At 45.3% G+C, this 22,500-nt stretch overlaps 1 protein-coding gene across 7 annotated transcripts in view; it reads left to right on the forward strand.

The window, feature by feature from the left end:
* The window catches only part of LOC147026480 (piwi-like protein 2), a 241,084-nt gene that overhangs the window by 70,887 nt on the left and 147,697 nt on the right, over positions 1–22,500 (forward strand). For all 7 annotated transcript variants that reach the window (XR_015058368.1, XM_085881917.1, XM_085881921.1 and 4 more), the window contains exon 8: positions 12,263–12,373. Coding sequence is in view for 6 of the 7 variants with exons in the window: in XM_085881917.1 (XP_085738043.1) it covers positions 12,263–12,373 (111 nt within the window). In the remaining variant the exon portion in view is untranslated. The remainder of the gene's footprint in view (positions 1–12,262; positions 12,374–22,500) is intronic.

Here is a 22,500-nt window from a genome sequence, read left to right on the forward strand (position 1 = left end):
CTGCATTGTCGCATTTGCTTTTTGTGTAAATTGCATTGTGTTTTTCTTTTCTGTGTGCTTTTGGTGGAATTGAATATGTGTGCTTTCCGTTCATCGCGAATAAATGTGCTTTGTGTTGAACTGTTTCCCGCTTCGCTTCCTCATTTCTTTCATTGAATCCTCATCTTGCTTCACGTAAAGGGTTGGTAGTGGGCTGAATACGCCCGATAATTAATCGAACCGTCGAGGTCGACGAATAACACCGCTCGGTTATCCCGATAGTACGGAACGGGTCGCTTAAGTGGCCCGTGTCCGAAGTCGACCTGCGGCGAGGTGCGACCGCCCGGTCTACCCTCCGTGTGGGTACTTAGGTAGGTCGAATTTGGCGAGCAACCCTATCCCACGCGGGGGCTGATTGGCTCGATCGCGGTGAGACCGAAAGGTCCACCCGTGACTGGTTCCCGGCGTTAGTCCGAGAGGGTCACGACTGGATTGTCCGTCCGGTGGGCGACGTGCCGCGATTCGAGTTACGTGGCCGTCAGCACGCCGGCGGGCGCGAATCCGCAACACTTGTGTCAGGTCGTGCGATACAAATCCATCGCCCTCCTCGCGGCACTGGTATCGGAGAACAGGAAAACGGGCTCTCCTGTCTCCAGATAAATTCACGGGAATCGGTCCAGGGGTGAGAGAAGCGACCCCCGATTCCCTCCAAATTACGAGCGAGCCAAATTAACCCTTTAAGAGAAGCAAGATGGCGTCTCAAGGCGAGCGGGAGCCGGGGGTATTAGAAATGTATATGTGTAGTAATGTAGAATCCATGGTCCAGGATGAAATCCCCGTGCAGGAAATGTTAATAGTACAGGAAAACGAACTCGCCCAACTGAACCCAGAGCCCGAAATGGGTGCGGCAGCGGCCGCGGTGTATGACACCTCCCCCCCCTCTCCACCAAAACCCTTTCCCAACCCCTGCCGAAACGGCTCACTCAAGCGCACCCGACATGGCCCAGCTATGCGCCATGCTGGCGGCAATGACAGCAAAGATGGATACAAATGCAAATGAAATGAAAAGCATGAACGAAAAGATGAATACATTCACAAACGAAATAAAACGCATGAAAACTAAAATGGAAACAAACATGAAGGAAGAAACGAAAAAGCTCCGGGGGGGAGACGCAGAACATGGGCCGATGCCTGCAGGCGGGCATGAAGGCCGTGACCAGGGAGATAGGAATGGCGACTCCACGTGTGGAAGCAAACGAGCTGGAAGGGGGTGCAACGGCTGTCGGGCCCGCGGTGGAGGCGGGTGAAAAAATAATTTGGGGGGCGTGTTGGGCGAGGGTCGTGACAGAGGAATCGACGGTGACCAAAAGGGAAAAATTAAATGGGGAGACCAAAACGTGTGAGACGAGACACGAAATGACGACAACGGAAATAATAGTTGAGACAAGAGAGGTAAAGGGTGAAGAGTTGGCAGAGACACGGGAGATGGGAACGATAGAGGGAAGACTACACGATGAAGACGGGGTAAGTGACGCACACACACACACGGAGGTAGTGGAGGATAATGGGGGTGAGCTGGCGGACTGGGTAGAGACCCAGTGCGAGCACCTGGATGGCCTCCTCCAGGAACGAGGGGAGGGAGTATGCCCCCTTGAGGCGGATCACGACCAGGTGAGTTCGGTCGTGCTTTGCGAGGTTGAGGGGAGGAGTGCTGCGAACGGGTGCTTGGAGAGCTTGGGGGGTATAGAGGCCCCGGAGACCCTTGTGGGGACACAAATCCCCAGTGTGGTTGTCCCTGTGTGTGTGGTGCAAGGCGTGAGTGCGTCCCCGTGTGTGGAAGCGACCCCGTGTGTGATTGGTGTGGTGGCGATTGTGCCGGAGTGCGTGCTTCCCAGCACGCCGTGTGTGGATGAGGCACCGTGTGTGAGTGAGGCACAGAGTATGGATGAGACACCGCGGTTGAGTGCCCCCGCGTGTGTGGATGAGGCACCGCGGTTGAGTGCCCCCGCGTGTATAAGTGAGGAACGGTGTGTGGATGAGGAACAGCGGTTGAGTGCCCCCGCGTGTGTGAGTAGTATGGTTTGTGTGAGTAGTGAGGCACGCGTGAGTGAACGGCCGTATGCAAGGGAGACCGTGTGTGTGAGAGAGCGGTATGTAAGGGAGATGTCGGTTGGCATGCGGGAGCACGCAGCCGCGTCTCCCGGTGTGAATGTGATGGAGTGGACTGTGAGCGTCGTGACACGCAGGTGTGCGTGTGTTGAATGGCGACGACGGCGACATGAGAGGAAAGAAAGCCGAGTAGCGGCTGTAGCTATTTCGGGGACCGTGCCGGGTTCACCCAGCAGTGAGCACGAGGTTCGTGCTGTGCAACGCATGAGACCGCCACGTGCTCGCTTGCGAGAGTGAAGTCCCGGTCCGGAAACGCACGCGGTGGATTTGCCGATCCCGCGGACGGACAAAGTTTAGGCAGGATAACGGATTTGGACCGGACGGGTTCTCCACGCGATCGTGTGTGTTAAGCTCCAACGGGCAAAGCACATGTGTTCGCGTGGGGAACCCCTCGAGACGTGGGGCTTGTGTTTTTTTTTTATGCGCACGGTGACGCCATGGCTGCACGTGGGGTTGGAATCCGGCAGGAGGGGTATCTCTGCCGGATGGTACCGTCCAAGGAGGGACGAGGAACACGTGCAGCTGCATGACGTCACGGGCAGGTGCAAAGAGCTCTGAGTTGCCGCGCAGGTGCTGCGCATGAAAAAAAAACAAAAAAAAAAACAGTAAGCCTCACTTTCGGGTGCACAGGATTCCTGGGCAAGGGGTGGAAGACCCCCTTGACCTGGGCACAGGATGGAAACTAGTTAGGGGGAAGGGTTAGCTTAGCTAGACCGACTCCATGGGGCAGGGGTAAGTCCTCATGGAGTCCGTGGAATGGATTAGTTAGAGGGATTGTAGCCAGATTTAGGTTGGGAAATAAAATGATTTTTTTTTGATTTTGGAGACAGTGACAGACTTGTGAATGTGTAGAGGGGACGTAGTTTAGCTACGTAGTGTTAAAAGGAACGTGCTGTAGTTTAAGGGACGACGTGGGAGCACGAGTTAGTTAGGGGATGTAGATAGAAGGATGGCAGAGTTCAGCGGTGTGTGTGTTGAAGAGTTGGAAAGTTGTGAGGTGAGTACTTGTTGAGTGAGTGAGGCCAGCGGGTCTGTGTGAGTGGAGCGAATGGGGAATGCATGGTGCGATGAGTGATTGGGGGGAGGAGTGACTCCCGCCCAAGGGACCCCGGGGTCAGAGTAAAGTGAGTTAGCTGGGTTAGTTAAATTACAAAATGGAGGTCGTTTTGCTGTTGGTGGGAATGTAGGCTCGAAACCCATTTGGAGGGGTGCAGGAGCCCTGTTGACGGGCTTGGGAGCGTGGCTGCGAAAGGTGAGTATCGCTGAGTGGGTACCCCGGGCACCAGGCTAGTCGGCCGTGGTAGGCCAAGGGCCCATGGGGGGCCGGGATAGCGTAGTGGGCACGGGTGCGCCTGCTTGGTGCGGGGGCCCGGGGCGCCATTAGCCGCGTGGGCAGTGTTGTGGGCATGGGTGACCCTCGGAAAGGGGCCTGGGAAGCCAGCCTGCCACGCGTGCGTTTCAGGGGAGGTGCCATGGGGGGCACTCCCCGGTGTTAGGGAGCTGGTAGGCTCGGAGGCAGTGTAGTGCCCGGGGGTGCCATAGCGGGAGATTCGGCAGAGGGTCGTGCCTGCCAAAGGGAGCCACGTGTCCTAGCCAGGAGACCGTGTGAGGGCACGGAGAGAAAGTTGGGGGGGGCGAGGCCCGAAATTGTGAGGACACCAACACAGGCGACGGGAATCTGGGTTGTTAGAACCAATAGTTTAAGCGAGAGGCGCTTGTTGAAAGCCCCGGGGTAGTTTAGCAGTTAAATGGATAGGGTAGATTAGGAGATGTACCCCTCCGCACCATCCATCCCCTCGCTGTCGTTGTGGGCCGCTGGACCCACTTTGGTTATAGATCGCCGAACTCTGGGGAGGCCATTCTGAGGCTTCGTTGGGCCTCGACACAGGACGTGAGCTCTCCCTTATTCCCCTCCGGGAAGGGACCGTAGGGGTTGGGAGTAGGCTAGGTGACAGGATAGGTTAGCCGAACAAGGACGATAAAGGGGGTTAGGGGACGATTTATAGTGGGGAAGTAAAAATAAATAAATAAATAAATAAGTTGGGGCTAAATTGGGGTTTGGACAAATTAAGGGAGTGGGTATGTACAGTGACAGGCAAAGGCGATAGGTTGGGAGGGAGACAGGTAGGTAGGTCCGAGCCCACCTTCCAAGTGGCCAGCACCACCGCACTCCCTCCACCAACCTCCACTGAACGGCAAAAGCTGGCCAACTTCATCGGCTGGCCGTGTTTTGCTTCAAGGCGGAGGCCGGCCAACTTCATCGGCAGCTGTTGTTTTGCTGCAAGGCCTGTGCCGGCCGGATCATCTGCAGCTGTGGTGCTTCAAGGCCTGTGCCGGCCAGTTCATCTGCCGGCTGTGTTTGCCTGCAGCGGCCTTCTTCTTCTGCGGGCTGTGTTTGCCTGCTCACCTTTGCCATGCCATGCCCACTGCCCATGTTCACCAGCCCCGTTCAATTTTTGCTTTGCCCCCCCCTGTTCATTGCCATGTGCGCCAGGATCAAGGCAACAGTTTGCAAGCTGCGAGAACTGCCCTGTTGGCAGCTACAACACGGGCCTGCAGTGGCGGCCCGTGCACCGTGTTTGTGTTCATCCATCCACTCGTGTTCATTGCGTGTGCCACTTGAGCTGGCACGGAGACTGCGTTTGTGCAGCCCATGCACCGTTGTGGTTCACTGCGTTCAGTTCAAAAGGGAAGGCCTTGGACTGCGTGTGAGCAGCCAGCCACGTTCCCTGTCACCTGCATTGTTTGAGCCAGAGACTGCATGCGGGCAGCCTGGCTTCCTGCTAACTGCTTTCTTTTTGCAGAGTTCAATGATCCTGGGCCATGGTTTAGTGTAAAATTTGTAAGTTAAGGTTAAGATGTACTGTACATATGAGTGCGCCCCCGGCATGTCTGTCTAGCGCCGGCAATTTTATTTAAGTCGTCCGTGTGAGTGAGTTTGTTTAGGTAGTTACGCAGCCCTCAGGTTATTTATTTTGGGGACACGAATACCATGAATGTCGCACTCAGGGATCAGTAGGTAAAATGTACTAGGGGAAAACTACACATGATGGCACACGAAAATTTGACGACTCGGGACGAGTCTGTAAAAAGGGGAGGGGTAGTGTTGTGGCTACCAAATTCGCAAACCACCATTCAGGTCCCTTAGGTGAGGTATCTCGGTAAGTACATGTGTAGTTAGGCCCAAACCCGTTGTCTAGTGGGAATACATGTCATTTATGCGTGCTGCGACTCTTCAGGATAGCCGTTTTCTTTTGCTATCTTTATTTTGGACCAACCGCCATGATTACCACCACAACCACAACATCAACCACCCACCGCGGCGCCGCTTCACGTCACACCTCGCAACCGTCGCATCGCCACCGTTCTTGCGCCGCTTGTGGGTACCGGTGTTGGACTCGTGCAGGGCGCGCGCCGAACAGCGTGTACAAAACCACGGATTTTCCACTTCAAAAACGGATCAAAAACGACACACGCCCACTTTTGTTCCGTCCAATCGGTGAGCGAGGGGCGATTTGGCCCCGCCCCCAGGGCGTTGGAGGGCGATCGATATATGCAAATTTATGGATCAAAAAGCATTCACGCCCACTTTTTCTCGGGCCAATGGGGAGCGAGGTGAAAGGTCGAAGGGAGGGGTCAAAGATGAGAGAGCGAAGCCACGGGGCTGATATAAGCGACCGCGTTCGTCAGTCAAGTGAACAGAGAGTTAAGACTTCGCGGGCGGTGGAGTTGGCAAGAAGGAGCTGGTCGTCGTGTGCGTTGGAGTCGGAGCGGAGGGGACGGAGCTGTGGAGAGGCGGCGAGGGCAGACGAGGGGGTGCTCGCGTCGTGCAGGGAGCTGCACCCCAGGGAGGCCGACAGCGCGACCTGGCCGAGGTGGAGACGCTCGTCGCGGGACTCGAGGCAGAGTAGGAATCCTCTATACCCCGAGCATCAGCAACCCCCTCCTGTTTCCCCCCGCGCTGAGATAGTGCGACCAAGGGGGCCCCTTTCCCACCCCCTACCAGACACTGTCCGCGAGGCCCGCGGAGTTGAGGCACCATCGCCGCTCCGCGTCTCATCACCAGACGGGTAGGCCCGACCCGGTCTCGGCCTCAGGCCCGCCTCATCCTTGAGGGTATTCTTTTCCTTGGTTTTGGGTATGTGTTGTCGGCGCCGTCTGTGAAGTAAAATTGTATAAGTGTTGCCGTGTGCTCGCGTAATCGGTATTAGATCTGCATTGTCGCATTTGCTTTTTGTGTAAATTGCATTGTGTTTTCTTTTCTGTGTGCTTTTGGTGGAATTGAATATGTGTGCTTTCCGTTCATCGCGAATAAATGTGCTTTGTGTTGAACTGTTTCCCGCTTCGCTTCGTCATTTCTTTCATTGAATCCTCATCTTGCTTCACGTAAAGGGTTGGTAGTGGGCTGAATACTCCCGATAATTAATCGAACCGTCGAGGTCGACAAATAACACCGCTCGGTTATCCCGATAGTACGGAACGGGTCGCTTAAGTGGCCCGTGTCCGAAGTCGACCTGCGGCGAGGTGCGACCGCCCGGTCTACCCTCCGTGTGGGTACTTAGGTAGGTCGAATTTGGCGAGCAACCCTATCCCACGCGGGGGCTGATTGGCTCGATCGCGGTGAGACCGAAAGGTCCACCCGTGACTGGTTCCCGGCGTTAGTCCGAGAGGGTCACGACTGGATTGTCCGTCCGGTGGGCGACGTGCCGCGATTCGAGTTACGTGGCCGTCAGCACGCCGGCGGGCGCGAATCCGCAAATATATATATATATATATATATATATATATATATATATATATATATATATATATATATATATATATATATATATATATATATATATATATATATATATATATATATATATATATATATATATATGTATGTATATGTGAAAACCATTTAATTTATTGCTTGACGGAAAAGAACGAAGAAACGCGCCCCCCTCATGTACGAACAAACGAAAGACGTCACTTCCGCCCACCATCACATTTCGCGCCGATCGCCGAATGCTGAAAGCTCAGTTCTTCTTATGCTATCATCATTCTTTTGCGGTCCCCTGCCACGCTGTATCGAATTTGTGAAAGTAATGTGTTATATATGTGAAAACCATTTAATTTATTACTTGACAGAAAAAAATGAAGAAACGCGCCCCTCATGTACGAACGAACTAAAGACGTCACTTCCGCCCACCATCGCATTTCGCGCCGATCGCCGAATGCTGAAAGCTCAGTTCTTCTTTTGCTATCATCATTCTTTTGCGGTCCCCTGCCATGCTGTATCGAACGATTTCATTCCTTCTGTTATATATATAAAGTTGCTTCTCACAATAATAACAAGATTTTTGCATTTCAAATATTAAGCACGCTTTATAATTGTTTTTCAACTGAAAAAGCATAAATTGCATATTTTAACATTAGTGTACTCATTTGCTTCACCACATGTGCTGTATTGAAGGATTTCACTTGTTATATCTTGGTCAAACATTTTCACATTGTCTCATCCTTGACTTCTGAAACAATCTACGTCGTCAAATACCGCTCGTGAACCATCGTCGTCTTCAGACTTGTTTGGAAATGAAATTATTTCTGACTGTCATTGTGAAGGGCCTGATAGCTAATTTCAATCGTTATCTCAACTCTATCTCAGCACATGCGAACCATTCCTTATGAAGTGATTCTAGCCAATACTTTACAACAGACTTCATAATTCCATATTGTTTAAAGGCATTTTAAAGCAAATAAAGAGAAATGAGTACATAATTTGTGGACCAAGAACACATCCCAGTTCAGGCATACCTTACTTGGCATTGTAGATGCATTCCAGAAGAGCACGATGTTGAGAGAAACTATGTTAAGCGGGGTCTAATTTCTTATAGACTTGCATGTATTCATGGGGGGATGCGTTCTGTCGACGTTATAATTGCAATTATAACTTCCATTTGCATCGTCCATAGCATCATGCGGATTAATATACAGTACATAGATGCTAAAATAATACATGCTGTATCAGAAAAACATTCCACAGGTTGTAAATAAATGCACAAAAACAGTTAATTTAACACTCACTTGTCTTATCTCGGAGCTAATATCAGTCGTGTTGATGCCACTGAATGTCTTTGCTCCGATGTGGTATCGGTGGGGTTGGTAGGGGATGCTAGGGTGAGGGAGAGGTAGTGGGGTTATCCGTGTCACCCTCAGTGTGGTGCAGGTTCAGGCTGCTTTCTCTTGAAGAATGAGTTGAGAGAAAGTTGTCTGGTCATCTTCTTCTTCTTCTCCTTGTAGAGCTCATTGTAGCCTGAAAAGTATTCAACGCCATTCTTTTCACTGCAGTCCTGCGCTCCAAGTTAGGATCATTTTTATACGCAAGATCTAGAGCCTCATTAATTTCAGCGCGGGACATCGCGCTGTTATATAATTTGCTATTCTGTCCTGTGTCTTCTGTCACACTTATTGTTGGGTGTGATGTGGGCGGAGATTGCCAGGTGGATTGTGGGTGGAGATTGCCGGGTGAATTGTGGGCAGGGTTAACGCGGAAGAGCGGTTTTTTGTGCTGAATCGTTTTCTGTGTGACGCCTGAAGTTGATTTTCTCAGCAGGAAGTGATAATCTTCCTGTTCCGTTAGTTGTTGACACGCAGCGTTGTAACTCTCGTTCTTCATTGTTTTTTTTTATCTTGCCAAAACGAAGTTTTTGCAAGATATGTTAGTCAGCTTGTATGTTTTTTTTTTTTGTTTTTTGTTATGTCTGTAATCACGTATAAAAAATTCTGCAGAGCACAGTTATCATCGGAAATTTTTGTTACTTCGCATATCAGAGGCCTATAGAGGTCCCTTTCAGTGCACAAAATTTTGAAGGTCAAGGTCACTTTGGCGCAAATCGGGGAAGTCGACGAAACCCTTATTTTTTGAGTAATTTTGATCGGATCGTCTTCAAACTTCATGGGAATATAGTTCATGGTCTGGCGCTCAGCTGATTAATTTTTGGTAGTGATTGGCCTTGACCTTCATACGTTTTTTTTTTTGTTGTTGTTTTTTATTTTTTTTTGGTCTGTAATCACGTATAAATCACTCTGCAGAGCACAGTTGTCATTGAAAATTTTTGTAACTTCGCATATCAGAGGCCTATAGAGGTCCCTTTCAGCGCATAAAATTTTGAAGGTCAAGGTCAAAGGTCAAGGTCACTTTGTCGCAAATCATGGGAGTCGACGAAACCCTTATTTTTTGAGTAATTTTGATCGGATCGTCTTCAAACTTCATGGGAATATAGTTCATGGTCTGGCGCTCAGCTGATTAATTTTTGGTGGCGATTGGCCTTGACCTTCATGGTTAGCGCCTGAGGTCAAACATATTTGAACCCAAGGTCAAATTTTCAAGTATTAGGAACCATATCGTGTAGTACCTCAAATTGAACACCTCGATGAGTGCTTTCTAGATATGTCAAGCTTGAGACATTATGACATCATTTGGTGACATTATGAGGCAAAAGCATATTTTTCATGGTTACTCTGTAGAACGATTCTCATCGGAATCTCTCGTAGGCAGATATTCCTCAAGGAGTCGCTCCTGGTGGATAGCAGCTCTGTTCACCTCAGTGTGACCTTAAAGAAGTCACACGTGGTCACCTTTTGGCAAGGTTTATTTGTTTGTTTTTTTTGCACGTACGTTTTTTTTTTATAGCGCGGTGACATCGCGCTGTTATATAATTGGCTATTCTCTCCTGTGTCTTCTGTCACACTTATGGCCGCCTATGTCCCTTAGATCTGAGGGCTATAAATAGAAATTTGTCCAACGTCACAACTCTTCCCATCATGCATGCTATATTCGCCGTGTCTACATTTAAATTTTATAACTGCGAAATTGTTTCATCATTCTTCACCTAGACTTTTACTGCCCCCAGCCACACGATATCGAAGTATTCGCGTCTTGTTTTATTTAGGATGTTTGAAAGAATTTTATATGTTAAAACCCTCTCTGATTGGTCCTCTTCTGTTGCTTCTTCAACCCGTTGTTGGTCGAGCTCAATGAGGTCCTCATTGGTCAAACTCTCCCCATGAGAGTTCAGCAACTCCTCCACATCTCCTGCGGTGACTTCATGGAATCCCACTTCATTGGCCATCTCTGTGATTTCATTGTGTTTTGTGGGTAGTTTGGGTTTGAATCACATGAAGTCCTTGATGCACTCCAGTCAAACCTTCCTCCAAACACCATTCATGCAGTGGTCTGTGACTTCACTCCAAGCCTCAGCAATATTTTCAATGGCTTGCATGATGTTAAAAGACTGCGAGAAGCCTCAAATTGATAAGCTGTCTTTGCCATCGGTGTCACGGATTAACTGAGAAATGGTGCGTCGCAGGTAGTAAGTAAGCTTTGAATGCTGCGATGGTGCCCTGATCCATCGGCTGTCGGAGAGAAGTTGTGTTTGGAAGAAGAAACACAACTTCAACTTTGATGCCAGTTGATGAGGAATCAAGGTTAACTCGGGACCAGGTGCACTGTCCAACAGTAACAGCGCTTTCTTTTCAAAGTTATGTTTTTCACAAGTTTTCACTGCTGGACAAAATCATGCACAGACCAGGTCTGAAAAATATCACTGGTCATCCAAGCCTTGCGGTTTGACCGTCAGATGACAGGCAGGGTAGTCTTGCAGAAACCCTTCATTGCTCGTGGTGTTTGGGAATGGTAAATAAGCAAGGGCTTTACTTTAAAATCTTCTGCCACATTGCCTCCAAGCAAGAGTGTTTGGCGATCTTTGGTGGCCTTAAATCCCGAAGCACTCTTTTCTTCACTTGCAATAAAGGATAGCATTCGCTTCCAGAATAGTCCCGTTTCATCTACGTTGAAAACTAGCTGTGTGGGGTAATTACAGCGTTCTGTTATCGCCTGCAGGTTGGTAGAGAACTGATCCCCTGCCTGCATGTCAGCACTCGCAGTCTCGCCAGTAATCTTGACACTGTGCAGGTTTCTGCGACGCTTAAAACACTCAAACCAACCTCAGCTAGCTGTAAAATTCACTACCGCCGAACTGTCGCCTTCTTGTTTTAATTTTTCAAACAAACTTTTAGCCTTTTCCACATTCAGCTGGCTCAGGGGCCTATTCCACTCGTTTTGGTCCTCGATCCACACGGACAACGGTCTTTTCATTCGCCCCCTTGCGCTGCTTCTACTACATGTCACCTTAGTTGCAGTCAAAGGCGTCACATTTGGCACTAGCTCTAATTTTGTCCACATGTTTAAAAATCGTTCTCACCGTGGTCGGAGCAAGTGCCATATCACGTGCTATATCCATGACCCAATCACCTGAATTAAAGTGCCTTGTCACCTTCATTTTTTGCTCCAGTGTTCTGCTTTTACGAAACACTTTGTTTTCACACAACATTAACATTAGCTGGGCGTTTTGACGCCATATTTAACACTGCATTCGCTTTGTAACAGAAAAAAAGCAAGCACGATAACGCCATGACACAGCGAGTGGTGGCGGGAAATGAACAGAAATAGTGCACCGGATGTAGCGTCACCGAAATGGTGTGATGCGTTTTTTAATTTTAATTTTAATTTTGCATTGGATGATGCATTCGTGTCGCTGAGATGTGTTTGCTTTACGTAGATGTATTTGTGCACCGTTTTTTGCATTTTCGTTAAAAGCCAATTGTTAACTATCCCAGAAGTAACATTCCGAAAAGTGTTTCTTGCCCCGAGAGTTGGACTCCACTGCTTTCCATGTTCATTATAAAATATGACTTGAGGGCACTGATAATTAACAAGCAATTTGATTTGCAGATACTTTTGCCCTCAGGTCGTGTTGTGCATGTAAAACTTAAGAGATACAATTTAAAAGCATTCATAATGCATGTGTGAAAAACATGTTTTATACTGTATACAGTAATGTATCTCAAGAGACGTAATCACGAAATGACATTAATCGGGGCGACTTTAAGCGGGGTCTTACTGTATAACAAATATTTGTTTCAGCATGATCAATACAGAAACACCAGTGCTTTGCGATCGTTATGTGATCCATAGAGCTTTCTATCACCATATATGTCAATGCTCACGTTTCACAAGATGGAATTAATTAATTACTTCCACAGTAGCTACCCTTTTTTCCCTCCCCAGGAAATCACAAGAGAAGCAAGGCTCCCAAGGAACACCTGTCCCTCTTTCAAGCAACTACATGAAATTGAATTGCTTGCATGAAGCTGTGTACCAATACTCCGTGTCATTCAGGTATGATTGCAAACCTGTCGATCTTTGAATAACCATGCGAGATTAACCACCTCGGTTCTTCTTCCTCTGTTTCTCCTTCTTCCTCTTTTGCCGTCTTTCTACCTCCTCTCTTCTTCCTCTTCTTCCTTCTTCCTTATTCCTCATGCCTATCACCCCATACCACTTCTTGAAATCGGTTTTAATGGGTTTTTTTTCTTTCTGTTTTTGAACCTGCTGTATTATTAAAACTTTTTTTTGACACATTTAACTGAGACAACATGAAATTCTAATGAAGTTTATTTTATTCAAAGTATTCATTTTCAGGATATGTAAAAAAAAAAAAGCTCAAAATATTCCTTTCACGCTCTGACCCTGTACTTTATTTTTGAATATGTTGACCCTGGACATCAGATGTCTGATCGTGCAGCAGTTAAATTAAATGGACCTCACACGAGAAATATATTTTTGTGACATCACCATCACCAATGGTTATTTGGCATATGTTACCTTTATTATTGGCATATGTTACCTTTGTTAATGCTCATGTGAAGTCCATTTAATTAAACTGCTGCATGATCAGACATCATGCAGCAATTGGATACAGCCTTTTTCTTCATCCATAAATTCTGAACTTTGGTTCCCAAGTCGGCCCAGTTCTATTTTGAATAGATTGCCATCATTGTTATCGTTGATCAATCTTGATATCTATTTTATGATATCCCCAATCTATTTTACTCTTCCGCTGATTATTATAATTATGGCTGTCCATAGTTTACACGGCAGCTGAAGTCACAACTCAAATGCTTAGATTTTCCTGTCATCCATTTGATTACCTTGTGTGCACAAAGCAAAAAGCAGGGTTAAGCAATTGGTTCACTTTGTCTGGCTGTTGAGCTGGCTGGCTGCAGACATCAGTCTATGATTGAGGAACTTCCTAATTTCAATTTAATTGTTTATATTTTGAACATGAATCGGAACACAAACCTGTAGTTTCGCAGTACAGTCAACCCCCACTTCATCGCGGTTCACCTATCGCGCCCCGGTTCATCGCGGGTTTTCCCTTGGAACGTAACTATTTCTTTCTGCGGATTCCCCTGGTACATCGTGGTAATAATATATAAAATATAAATTATTTAAGCAATATATTATAATGCGTGGTGCTCGACCAGTCACACAACGCACGAGACAAAGTTTCGCTTGTGAACTTCGAATATTTTCTACGTTTTTTTTCTCCAAGCCCCACGATGCCGCCCAAACGCCCTGCACCTTCTAAGGCTTCTGGCAAGGAACCGAAGTGCCAGAGGAAGGTCCTGGGATGCTCCAGGAGAAGGTTAAGGTAAAGGTGCTCGATATATGCTTCGGGAAGGAAAAGATTTGCCGCCGTTGGACGAGCACTGCCAATACCCAGCACCTCAAAACCGACCAGACCAGACTAGTCGATCTCGGGCACCTCAAACCCAATCACTCCCAAACCGACCAGACCAGACGAGTCGATTTTTTTGGGGGGGGAGGCGTCCATTCATCATGGATTTTCACTTAGTGCGGGGAGGTTTGGAACGTAACCCCCGCGAGAAATGGGGATTACTGTATTTTGCTTAGAATTTGGCAAATTGTACAGAATCTCATCCCAATTGCGCATGTGCAGTGAATAGGGATTTTTTTTTACTGTCTCCATGCTTGGCAGTCAAACAAAGTTGAAAATCGTTCCAAACAGCAAATGTTATAAAGGACACAAACGGGCACAAATAACTAATGTAATGCATTTGGGGGGTGTAACCGACACTTCGTCGACGGCAGTAAATTCTGGAATTTATTTATTTATACAACTTCTACAATTTTTATTTTATTTAAGTTGAATTATATACTTAATCATCTTTTAAATTAAAGGATATACTTGAACACTGCGTGGGGTGTTGTGTTCTTTAAACTCTCATTTCTCATGTATCTTTTGAGCTTCTATCCCATCATTTGTTATAGTGTCCTCGAGATAACAATGCAGGATCTATGCCAAATGATTCACACAGGTTGAGCCGATGATTCCAATAAAGTACAAATTACTTGATTGCGACCTATTTCCTTGTCATTTTGCTTCTGGTTTGCACAAGAGATCTTTCAACTCGGCAATACATAGCTTGTAACGATTTGTTTTGCAGAACAAAATTTGAATAATAGCCCTCTATGCAGAGGTTAATGCCTTTTTTTTTCTTGTTATTCTTCTTTTTAATGCCTCTGCCGACGAAGTTGTCAGAGGCATGATGTTTTCGGGACGTCTGTCTGGCCGGCCGTGATAGATTTTCATAACTGCGAAAACTTAAGAACGGCTGAAGGGATCTTGGTCAATGTTGGTACAAGTACCGTATTTTCCGGTGTATAAACCGCAGCCATATATTAACCACACCCATGTTTTTCACCTTCAAGAGAAATCAATACATTCATCATTTTATTTTCTGATCTCGATCTAAATACGTTTGTACAGAACAAAGTGACAGAGGTATCAACATGCTTATTCGCATGTTCGCTTAATTTCATCTAACAGTGTTATTCTCATTTTCAAGAAGTTGAAGAGAGAGAGGAAAGGATACCAAGAGGTTTTTATTTTTCATTCTTATTTTTTAAAAATTATAAAGAGGATTTTTTTTTTGTTCCTAGAAAAAGGAAGAAAAGGGATTCATTACCTTTATCGTACATATTTCTTGTGGATTTGTGGTCCTGAAAAGGGCTGTTTGGGTTTTATGAAGATTCTCAGCTAAACCCGAGAAAATCCTCGTCGAAGACGGCACGTAACTCCTTGTCCGAATTGGGGAAAAGCAAGTCATCCTCCTCCCAAATGATGTCGTTCTCTGTGCTGTCCATGTTGTTGGAGATACAGCATTTCAGAAATGCTCACTTGATGATGTCTGGCGGTATCTCCTCCCACACCTTGACAATCAAGCTGCAGATCATCGGAAGGTTGACTGTTCTCATCCTCCCGATGAACGCCAGCAGTCTCCCAGTCAACATGATACTTAGCCAACATAGCGACGGGAGTAATGGTGAAACTTCAACCAAGATGCATATGTGGCCAATGCTCCTTGGAATCCGGGTCCAAAATCCCAGCAGGAAACACGTCGCGAAATGTTGATTTTCAACTGATGAAAATACCAAGTCTGGGAAATAGGAAAGTTCGTCTTTTGTGGTTCCACAAAGATGCAACTAATGTTCCTCAAAACTTGGATTTAATACAAAGGCCTGTGAAGGAATAAAGTTCTTCTGGTCGACGCAAGTAATCCACGGAAAGCAAGTTAGGAACTGCTGATAGAAACGAGGGAAAACAAAGAGAACAAGTGGTGCCAGGCACAACAAATCCTTCCCATTTAAGGCATAAAGTTATTTTGGGAATCAAATTTAAATTTGATACATCCTAAACTTGAATGTTGATTATAAGGAATATTTTAGTCATAGTTTGAAGTCAATTAAACCATTTTTGACGAAGTTATGAGCGAAAATCGATTTTGAGCTTTTCGTGACCTGACCTTGACCTTTGACCTAATTGGACCCAAACGTTAATGGGGTCGTCTGAGGTTCATTACCCACCTGTGGATACAATTTGACAGTGTTTGAGCCAGCCGTTTTCCCGTAAAGTTGTATTTTCGTAACCATGTTTTAGTTTTAATGGAAAATTTGTAATTTTGACCGATGACCATGACCTCCAAAACTTCGGACCCTACCGATCTTCACAAATATGCATTTTTCACTATAGGAATGGGTATGATTATAACTGATAAATAGAATAAGGTTCACTATAAGCTTAGTTTGAAGTAAATCAGATCATTTTTGACGAAGTTCTGAGCGAAAAACGATTTTGATCTTTTTGTTAAGGCCCGGTCACACCTTGACGTTTTAGCCAACGTATGCCGATTTTTGAATATTTTTTCTAAAACGCTGGCACACATTGAATACGTTATGGGTAAGTTTTGATAACATTGAGAGCACGCTGAAAAACACTGCCATACGTCGTTGTACGTTGGCTTTAAACGTCGTACTTTTTGGTTGTCCTCAAATTTTTTCATGCTTGAAATTTCACGACGTATGCCGGCGTATGACTCACACGTTCCGCTACGCTGGCCACAAGTTGTATGCACGGTCTGCGATCGTTGACAGACGTCAACACATGCTACTTGTAAGTTAATCATAAGTTGAGACACGCCGAGGTAATGTTTAGCGTACCCGAAACTTATTTCTAACCTATGATTAACGTGTTGTTGGCACGTTACGCGATCGTTGCCACACGTCGACAGACGTTACTTTTAAGTTACTCATAGGCTGAAAGACGTCGGTATAATGGATCGTCCTTGCGTCAACGTCCACGGCCACGGCCAGGACACTTATTTGCAGCATTCTTCAAACTTTTCTTCGGCATGACGAGGATGTTCACACTTCGATGTCTAGCTTGGCTAAGATTCAAATTGTCCATCGGCAGCGTCTATTTAAAATAGTCGAGTTTGAGCGTTTTAACACGTTCAGAAGAAACGCTTCAAAAAACAAAGGCGAGTGACAGCAATTTAAATCGTTCATTGTAAACAATGAAAATAGCTGAGTGGTACCGTTTAAAAGTCGTTGAGTGTAAAAAAAAATCCAATTGTTGAGCGCAAGCGTCTCCTTTCAATAGTGGAGATGCAGCCATTTAAATCGTTGAGTGGCAGCCTATGAATAGCAAACCCTACGTCACCGGCAAAGATAAACTGCCGCACGATATGGATAAGTTAGGCTATCGTTGGGCATAGTTTGTGAACGCCGGCTTCACGATAATTATTCGTTGGTATATCGTATCTATAAGTAATCAAAGCGCTCTATGCACATTATTAGTTCATTGTGCATTTGTCCAACCCGTTATGAATAGACCTAAATCGTAAAATCAAGCTATAGCTCATTGTTGAAAAAGCCCCATAAAAAAAATTAGCCGCGAAGAACTTCGAACAATGGTGAAAAGATGTCTCCTACCCGTGGACACGCAGACACAAGGACGATCCATCATAACCCACACCCTCCCCCTCACACTCACCTACTACTGCCAACATGAACAAACTAATACTAATACTGATACTGATACTGATACTGTTACTGCTGACATGGACATCGACTCAAAAAGGACTCGAAAACACTGTTGGGTTCCCCTTTTATGAGCAGCATTTTTATATACCAATTCCCAAAACCGCTGGGAACACGTCTTTATATGGCAGTTGTAAGCTAGAAACAAGTTAATTTATTTTTTTTGTCGACCGGAAGACGTCATTGGAATACGTCTACATCCGTCAATGTGTCTTGGGACTACGTAAAGAATTGGTTCAAAGCACGTCAAACATAAGTTAGAAATAAGTTTCGCGTAAAAAAAACATTACCGCGACGTGTTTCGACTTATGGGTAGCTTATAAGTAGCGTTTGTGGACGTGTGTAAGCGTCCACATATCGTGTGTAAAACTTATCCCCATTGCATGCGGAACGTGTGTCATACGCCGAGTACGTCGTAAAATTTTGAACATGTTTAAAATTTCTTGACGTACTCTACTTACTACGACGTATGATAGTGTACTTTAGCGTTCTACTCACGTATACCAAACTTACTCGCACCGTATTTGACGTGCCCCAACGTTTTAGACACATTTTTCTTAGGTCGGCATACGCTGGCAAGATCGCCAAGGTGTGACCGCGATGTTAACACTTCCATTTCTACGGCAGTTATGATTCGAATCGTTGTGCGTCAGCCTTTCATAGGCTACGTCACGACATCGTCGGCGATGCGTGCAACGCGCTATGCCTAAGTTAGACTATCGTTGGGCATCGGTTGTGTCGGCCGACAACAGGTTCAGCATTCGTTGGTATAAGTTATCTATAACACAACGAAACGTTCTGTGTCCGTTACCAATGCGTTATACATAAGACCAAGTCGCTATGAATACGTCCGAATCTTTAAAAATACATCAAAAGTTCAACGTAAGCCAGCGTTTTACATACATTTTAATACGTTGCCATCGCTGGCTAAAACGTCAAGGTGTGACCAGGCCTTTACCTTGACCTTGACCTTTGATCCAATTGGACCCAAAAGTTAATGGGGTCGTCGAAGGTTCATTGCCCACCTGTGGATTAAATTTGATAGTGTTTGCTAAAGCCGTTTTGCCCTAAAGTTGCTAACATACAGACAAACAAACAAGCTGGTAGGCGGACATGGGTAGTCGACTACCCAATAGAACCTGACGCGATGGACCCGTTCGATGGGAATGACCTGAGGATTATGCACAAGAAAATTCATGATTCCAGCTTCAAGGGTTAATGCTGCAGATTGTTTTTTTCGTTAAAATACACCCACATTTAGAGGTTTTTTGGCCGTTTCTTGGCAACAGGGGTCCATTGCAACGGTTCTTTCTCACACATAACTAGGACATACCATGAACCTACCATACCAGTTTCATGTTTATCTGACTCAGTCTCTGAGATATAACGAACTTCGTTTTTTTTACTGTTTTCGACCAGGGTTCATTCAAAGTCTATCTTCTCCGACAGTTTTCATAGGATCCGGCTGGAAATTTTTGACAATATGGCTGAATGTACTGCCCACAGTCGCTCGTGGCCCGATTTTTGATTTTCGACAAAATAATTTTTTTATGATTTTTCAAAAATTTCAAAGTCCCGTTGCTAGGCAACGGTGGTGTCCATCGCAACGGTTCTCATTTGCACACAACTTGGTCATGGTATGAACCTACCAACGAAGTTTCATCGAAATCACCATTGTATTAACGGAGCACTGGACCGAACAGACAGACAAACATATCGCCGGAAATACTGATAAGGGTAGATCAAAATTTTTTTTTTTCGACTGGATCGACAACTCAACAAACAGACAAACAAACCGGACGACAATATCCCGCTCCCTCCCTCCGTGGGGGGGGGGGGGGATAACCAGGAAGAACGAAGAGAACCAAAGTAAGCCAAAAGAACCGAGCAGCACTGGTACTTCTTGAAGCTTCACCGTCCCACGTTGTTCTTGCTTTGGTGAGATTATTTTTCTTCCTTATAATTCCATTTCCTTTCCTCTTATAGAAAAGTACTTGGGGTTGATTGGTTGTTCCTAGTTTTAAACCACACCCTGCTATCCAGCATTTCCTAGCAGTGTCAGCATGTAACTAACAAGCTTGGTAGATTCATTCTGCCTGCATCGAATGTTCATGTAGAAAATGATGCATGTAAAAAGAGAGCCGCCACTACAAGTCCCTCGTCTGTCCACTCCTTCTGCAACGCATGAACAATGATGCCAGCTGGAAACTTGTCTTTGGGCAGTGTCTTCCTCTTGAACACGACATACAAAGGAAGCTTGCCACACAAGCTTATTTGAGGTGGGTGCTCCATGATTGGACTCCAGCTATTATGAATAATTCTTATTTTGATGTGAGGTCAGGTGTCCTCCTTATTTAGTGTTTAGTTGCGTTTTCAGAGCCGTGAGGCTCTTTATACGCCACGCACCTAAACTCCGGGTGTTTCTGTTTTTTAGGTCAACTCTAACTTGACGTGATGATAATACTAGTTTCTAAAGATCGTCTGAGCCCTTTTTCGCATTTTCACCTCGGGGTCAAGGTTACAGGGTCATTAAGTGCAAAATGACCGATTGGTCGAATGGCCGATGAAGCATCGGAAGTCTATAATGCATAATGCGTTTCATGGGGATTATTAAGAAGATTTAATTTGACCAACTAGTTTATCGTTACCTCTGTCGTCTGGCCCTGTTTATTGGGCAACGTGAGGTCCGCTGACTTCAACATGGCTTCGTGCGGTTATTTTAAGTTCAAATTGAATTCTGTTTTCACTATTCATAGTTGCTAAGGTTGATTAACACTCGGTTGCATCAAGTTTTGTGAAAATTCAATGTTTATATCCTCGGTCTGTGAGGAATGCATTGCACTGAGTGGTAGCTTTCATGGGCTTCCATCCATTTCTATGCCATATGACGAGGCTGTCTTAAGTTCTAGTTGATTTCTGTTTTCACTTTCCGTAGTCGGTAAGGTTGATTAACACTCGGTTGCATCAAGTTTTGTATCCGAGCTGACCGTCAAACCCGCTCGGGTGTAGTTTTTTTTGTTTGTTCGTTTGTTTTTCAATTTCTGGACATCTGCACTAATAAAAGGCAGTGTGTGCGTCTGCACGTGCTTGTGTTTGTGTTTGTCTCAATTCCAAAACCATAAAACCTAGCAGCCTGAAACTTTGCTTGCATACGAAGAAAACTCCAAGGAAGTGCAAGAGTGAAAATTGGATGTTTGGGTTAATTAAAACACCCCTTTTGAAGATAATTAACGGCCTAATTTAATTTCAGCCTTCATCGGGCAATCCTCGGCCACCTCGCTGGCTGGGGTCTTCAGGCATTTCCTGGGTAACCTCGCTGCGGTCTGAAGCCACCATGATTTTTGGCCTGCTCAACCATGTTTTGACTTGGAACAGGCCGTAATGATTTTTAGATCCTCGTGGAGGATCTCTCAGTCTTACTCACGTTGTTGTTCTTGTGGACTTTTTTGTTTCACAGCCTCCAGTTTTCATCAAAACTTCCTGAAACTTGGTGTATATATGTAAAAATACCCTGCGCAGACAGTAACGATCTCCGATTTTGAAAATTCCTCCTAGAAAAAAAAGTTATGATGTCAAAATATCTCCACTAATGGAAATCGCCTAAAAAATATCTGCAAAACTAGGCAAGCTTTTTAAATTCTGTTTGCGGGAATCAAACGGAGCATTAGCAGAGATGAATTACCGCATATATGATGCATCACTATGACGACGTATCAATTTTTATGAAGTCATTCCTATTTTTTGACATTTTTTTGTTCACAACCCAGAGTTTTCATCAGATCTTCGTGAAACTTGTCATGTATATGCAGAAAGCCCACACACAGGCAGTAACCATCTCCGATTTTGGTTATTCTTCCTAGAAAAAAAGTTGATGTCATAATATTGCCGCTAATGGAAATCGCCTGTACCATTATCTCCGAAACTGGGCAAGCTGTTTGAATTTTGTTTGCGGGAATCGAGCCGGGCATTAGCACAGATTATAATTTATCGCAAACCTAATACATCACAATGGCGTCAGATTCGTTTTTATGACGTCATCATTAAGAGGACAAGGATCTTATCTCATTTGAGCTTGTTCAATGATGAAGTTGTTTTTTTTTTTTTGACTTTCCTCACTCGTATTATTGAATGCAAGTTCATCATGACTACAAATTACTGGGTATATTGCAATGCTTATAAACGCCTGGATACTTCGGCGTTCGTGCCTTTTTTAATGTGCATATATGAATATCCGAGAAAATCTATTAAACTAAGCATTATTACAAAATGTAAGCTCCAGATTTGAAAGCAGTTATTGATTTATTGATATCAGCAGTTCCGACTCCGTAAAAAAAAAAGTGTTCATGTGTCCATTTCGGACATTGCATGGGCGTTTCTGGGTGCAGAGTTGGATCGCCGGCAATTGGTAATCACTTGCCAAGCCAGGCGTTCCGTTGGAGTGCTTGCTTGAGTGCTTAAGCCACTTACCGATCTGTACAGTACAGTTCGTGTTCTGATCAGGATGTACAGTCGACAGTTACCACAAGGTAGAGATACGTATACAGAGCACACGGACGTGGTAGATATGGGTAGATTTTCATCTGTTCGGACTCTTCGCAGGTGTGTGGCCATGCAATGCCTGTTACGGGTGCTGTGGTGGTAAAGTTTCATCCTGTATCTTATGGAGGTTTTTATCAGGTTTTCCTTTGTTCTCACGCCTCTTTACAAAAGCATTTTGTTATTAGATTTTTTTTTACAAAGGTTATGTATTTCTCTTTGTGAGTTTCAAAGCAAAATATATTTGCTAATGCCCAATTTCCGAGCCGTTTGCAATATTAACATGTTTTCTAAATTACATGTCATGTCAATTTAACATGTCAAATTTTTTTCGCACCCATCACACGCAGCTGTTTATAAAGAATGTTTGTGAACATCTCCTTGAAATGTCTCTATAAATGTGACGTCGTTTTTCAGTGAAAGCTACTCAAGGTTTCTGGCTTGTATACAGTACACACTGTCGTCGGTAATCACACTGACTCCAACCTGCTGAGTCCCCAAAAATTGCTGATATTGTGTGTGTG

This window comes from Eptatretus burgeri, chromosome 5, assembly GCF_056783735.1.
Source record: "Eptatretus burgeri isolate ZD-2024b chromosome 5, Ebu_testis_v1, whole genome shotgun sequence".
Classification (NCBI taxonomy): Eukaryota; Metazoa; Chordata; class Myxini; order Myxiniformes; family Myxinidae; genus Eptatretus; species Eptatretus burgeri.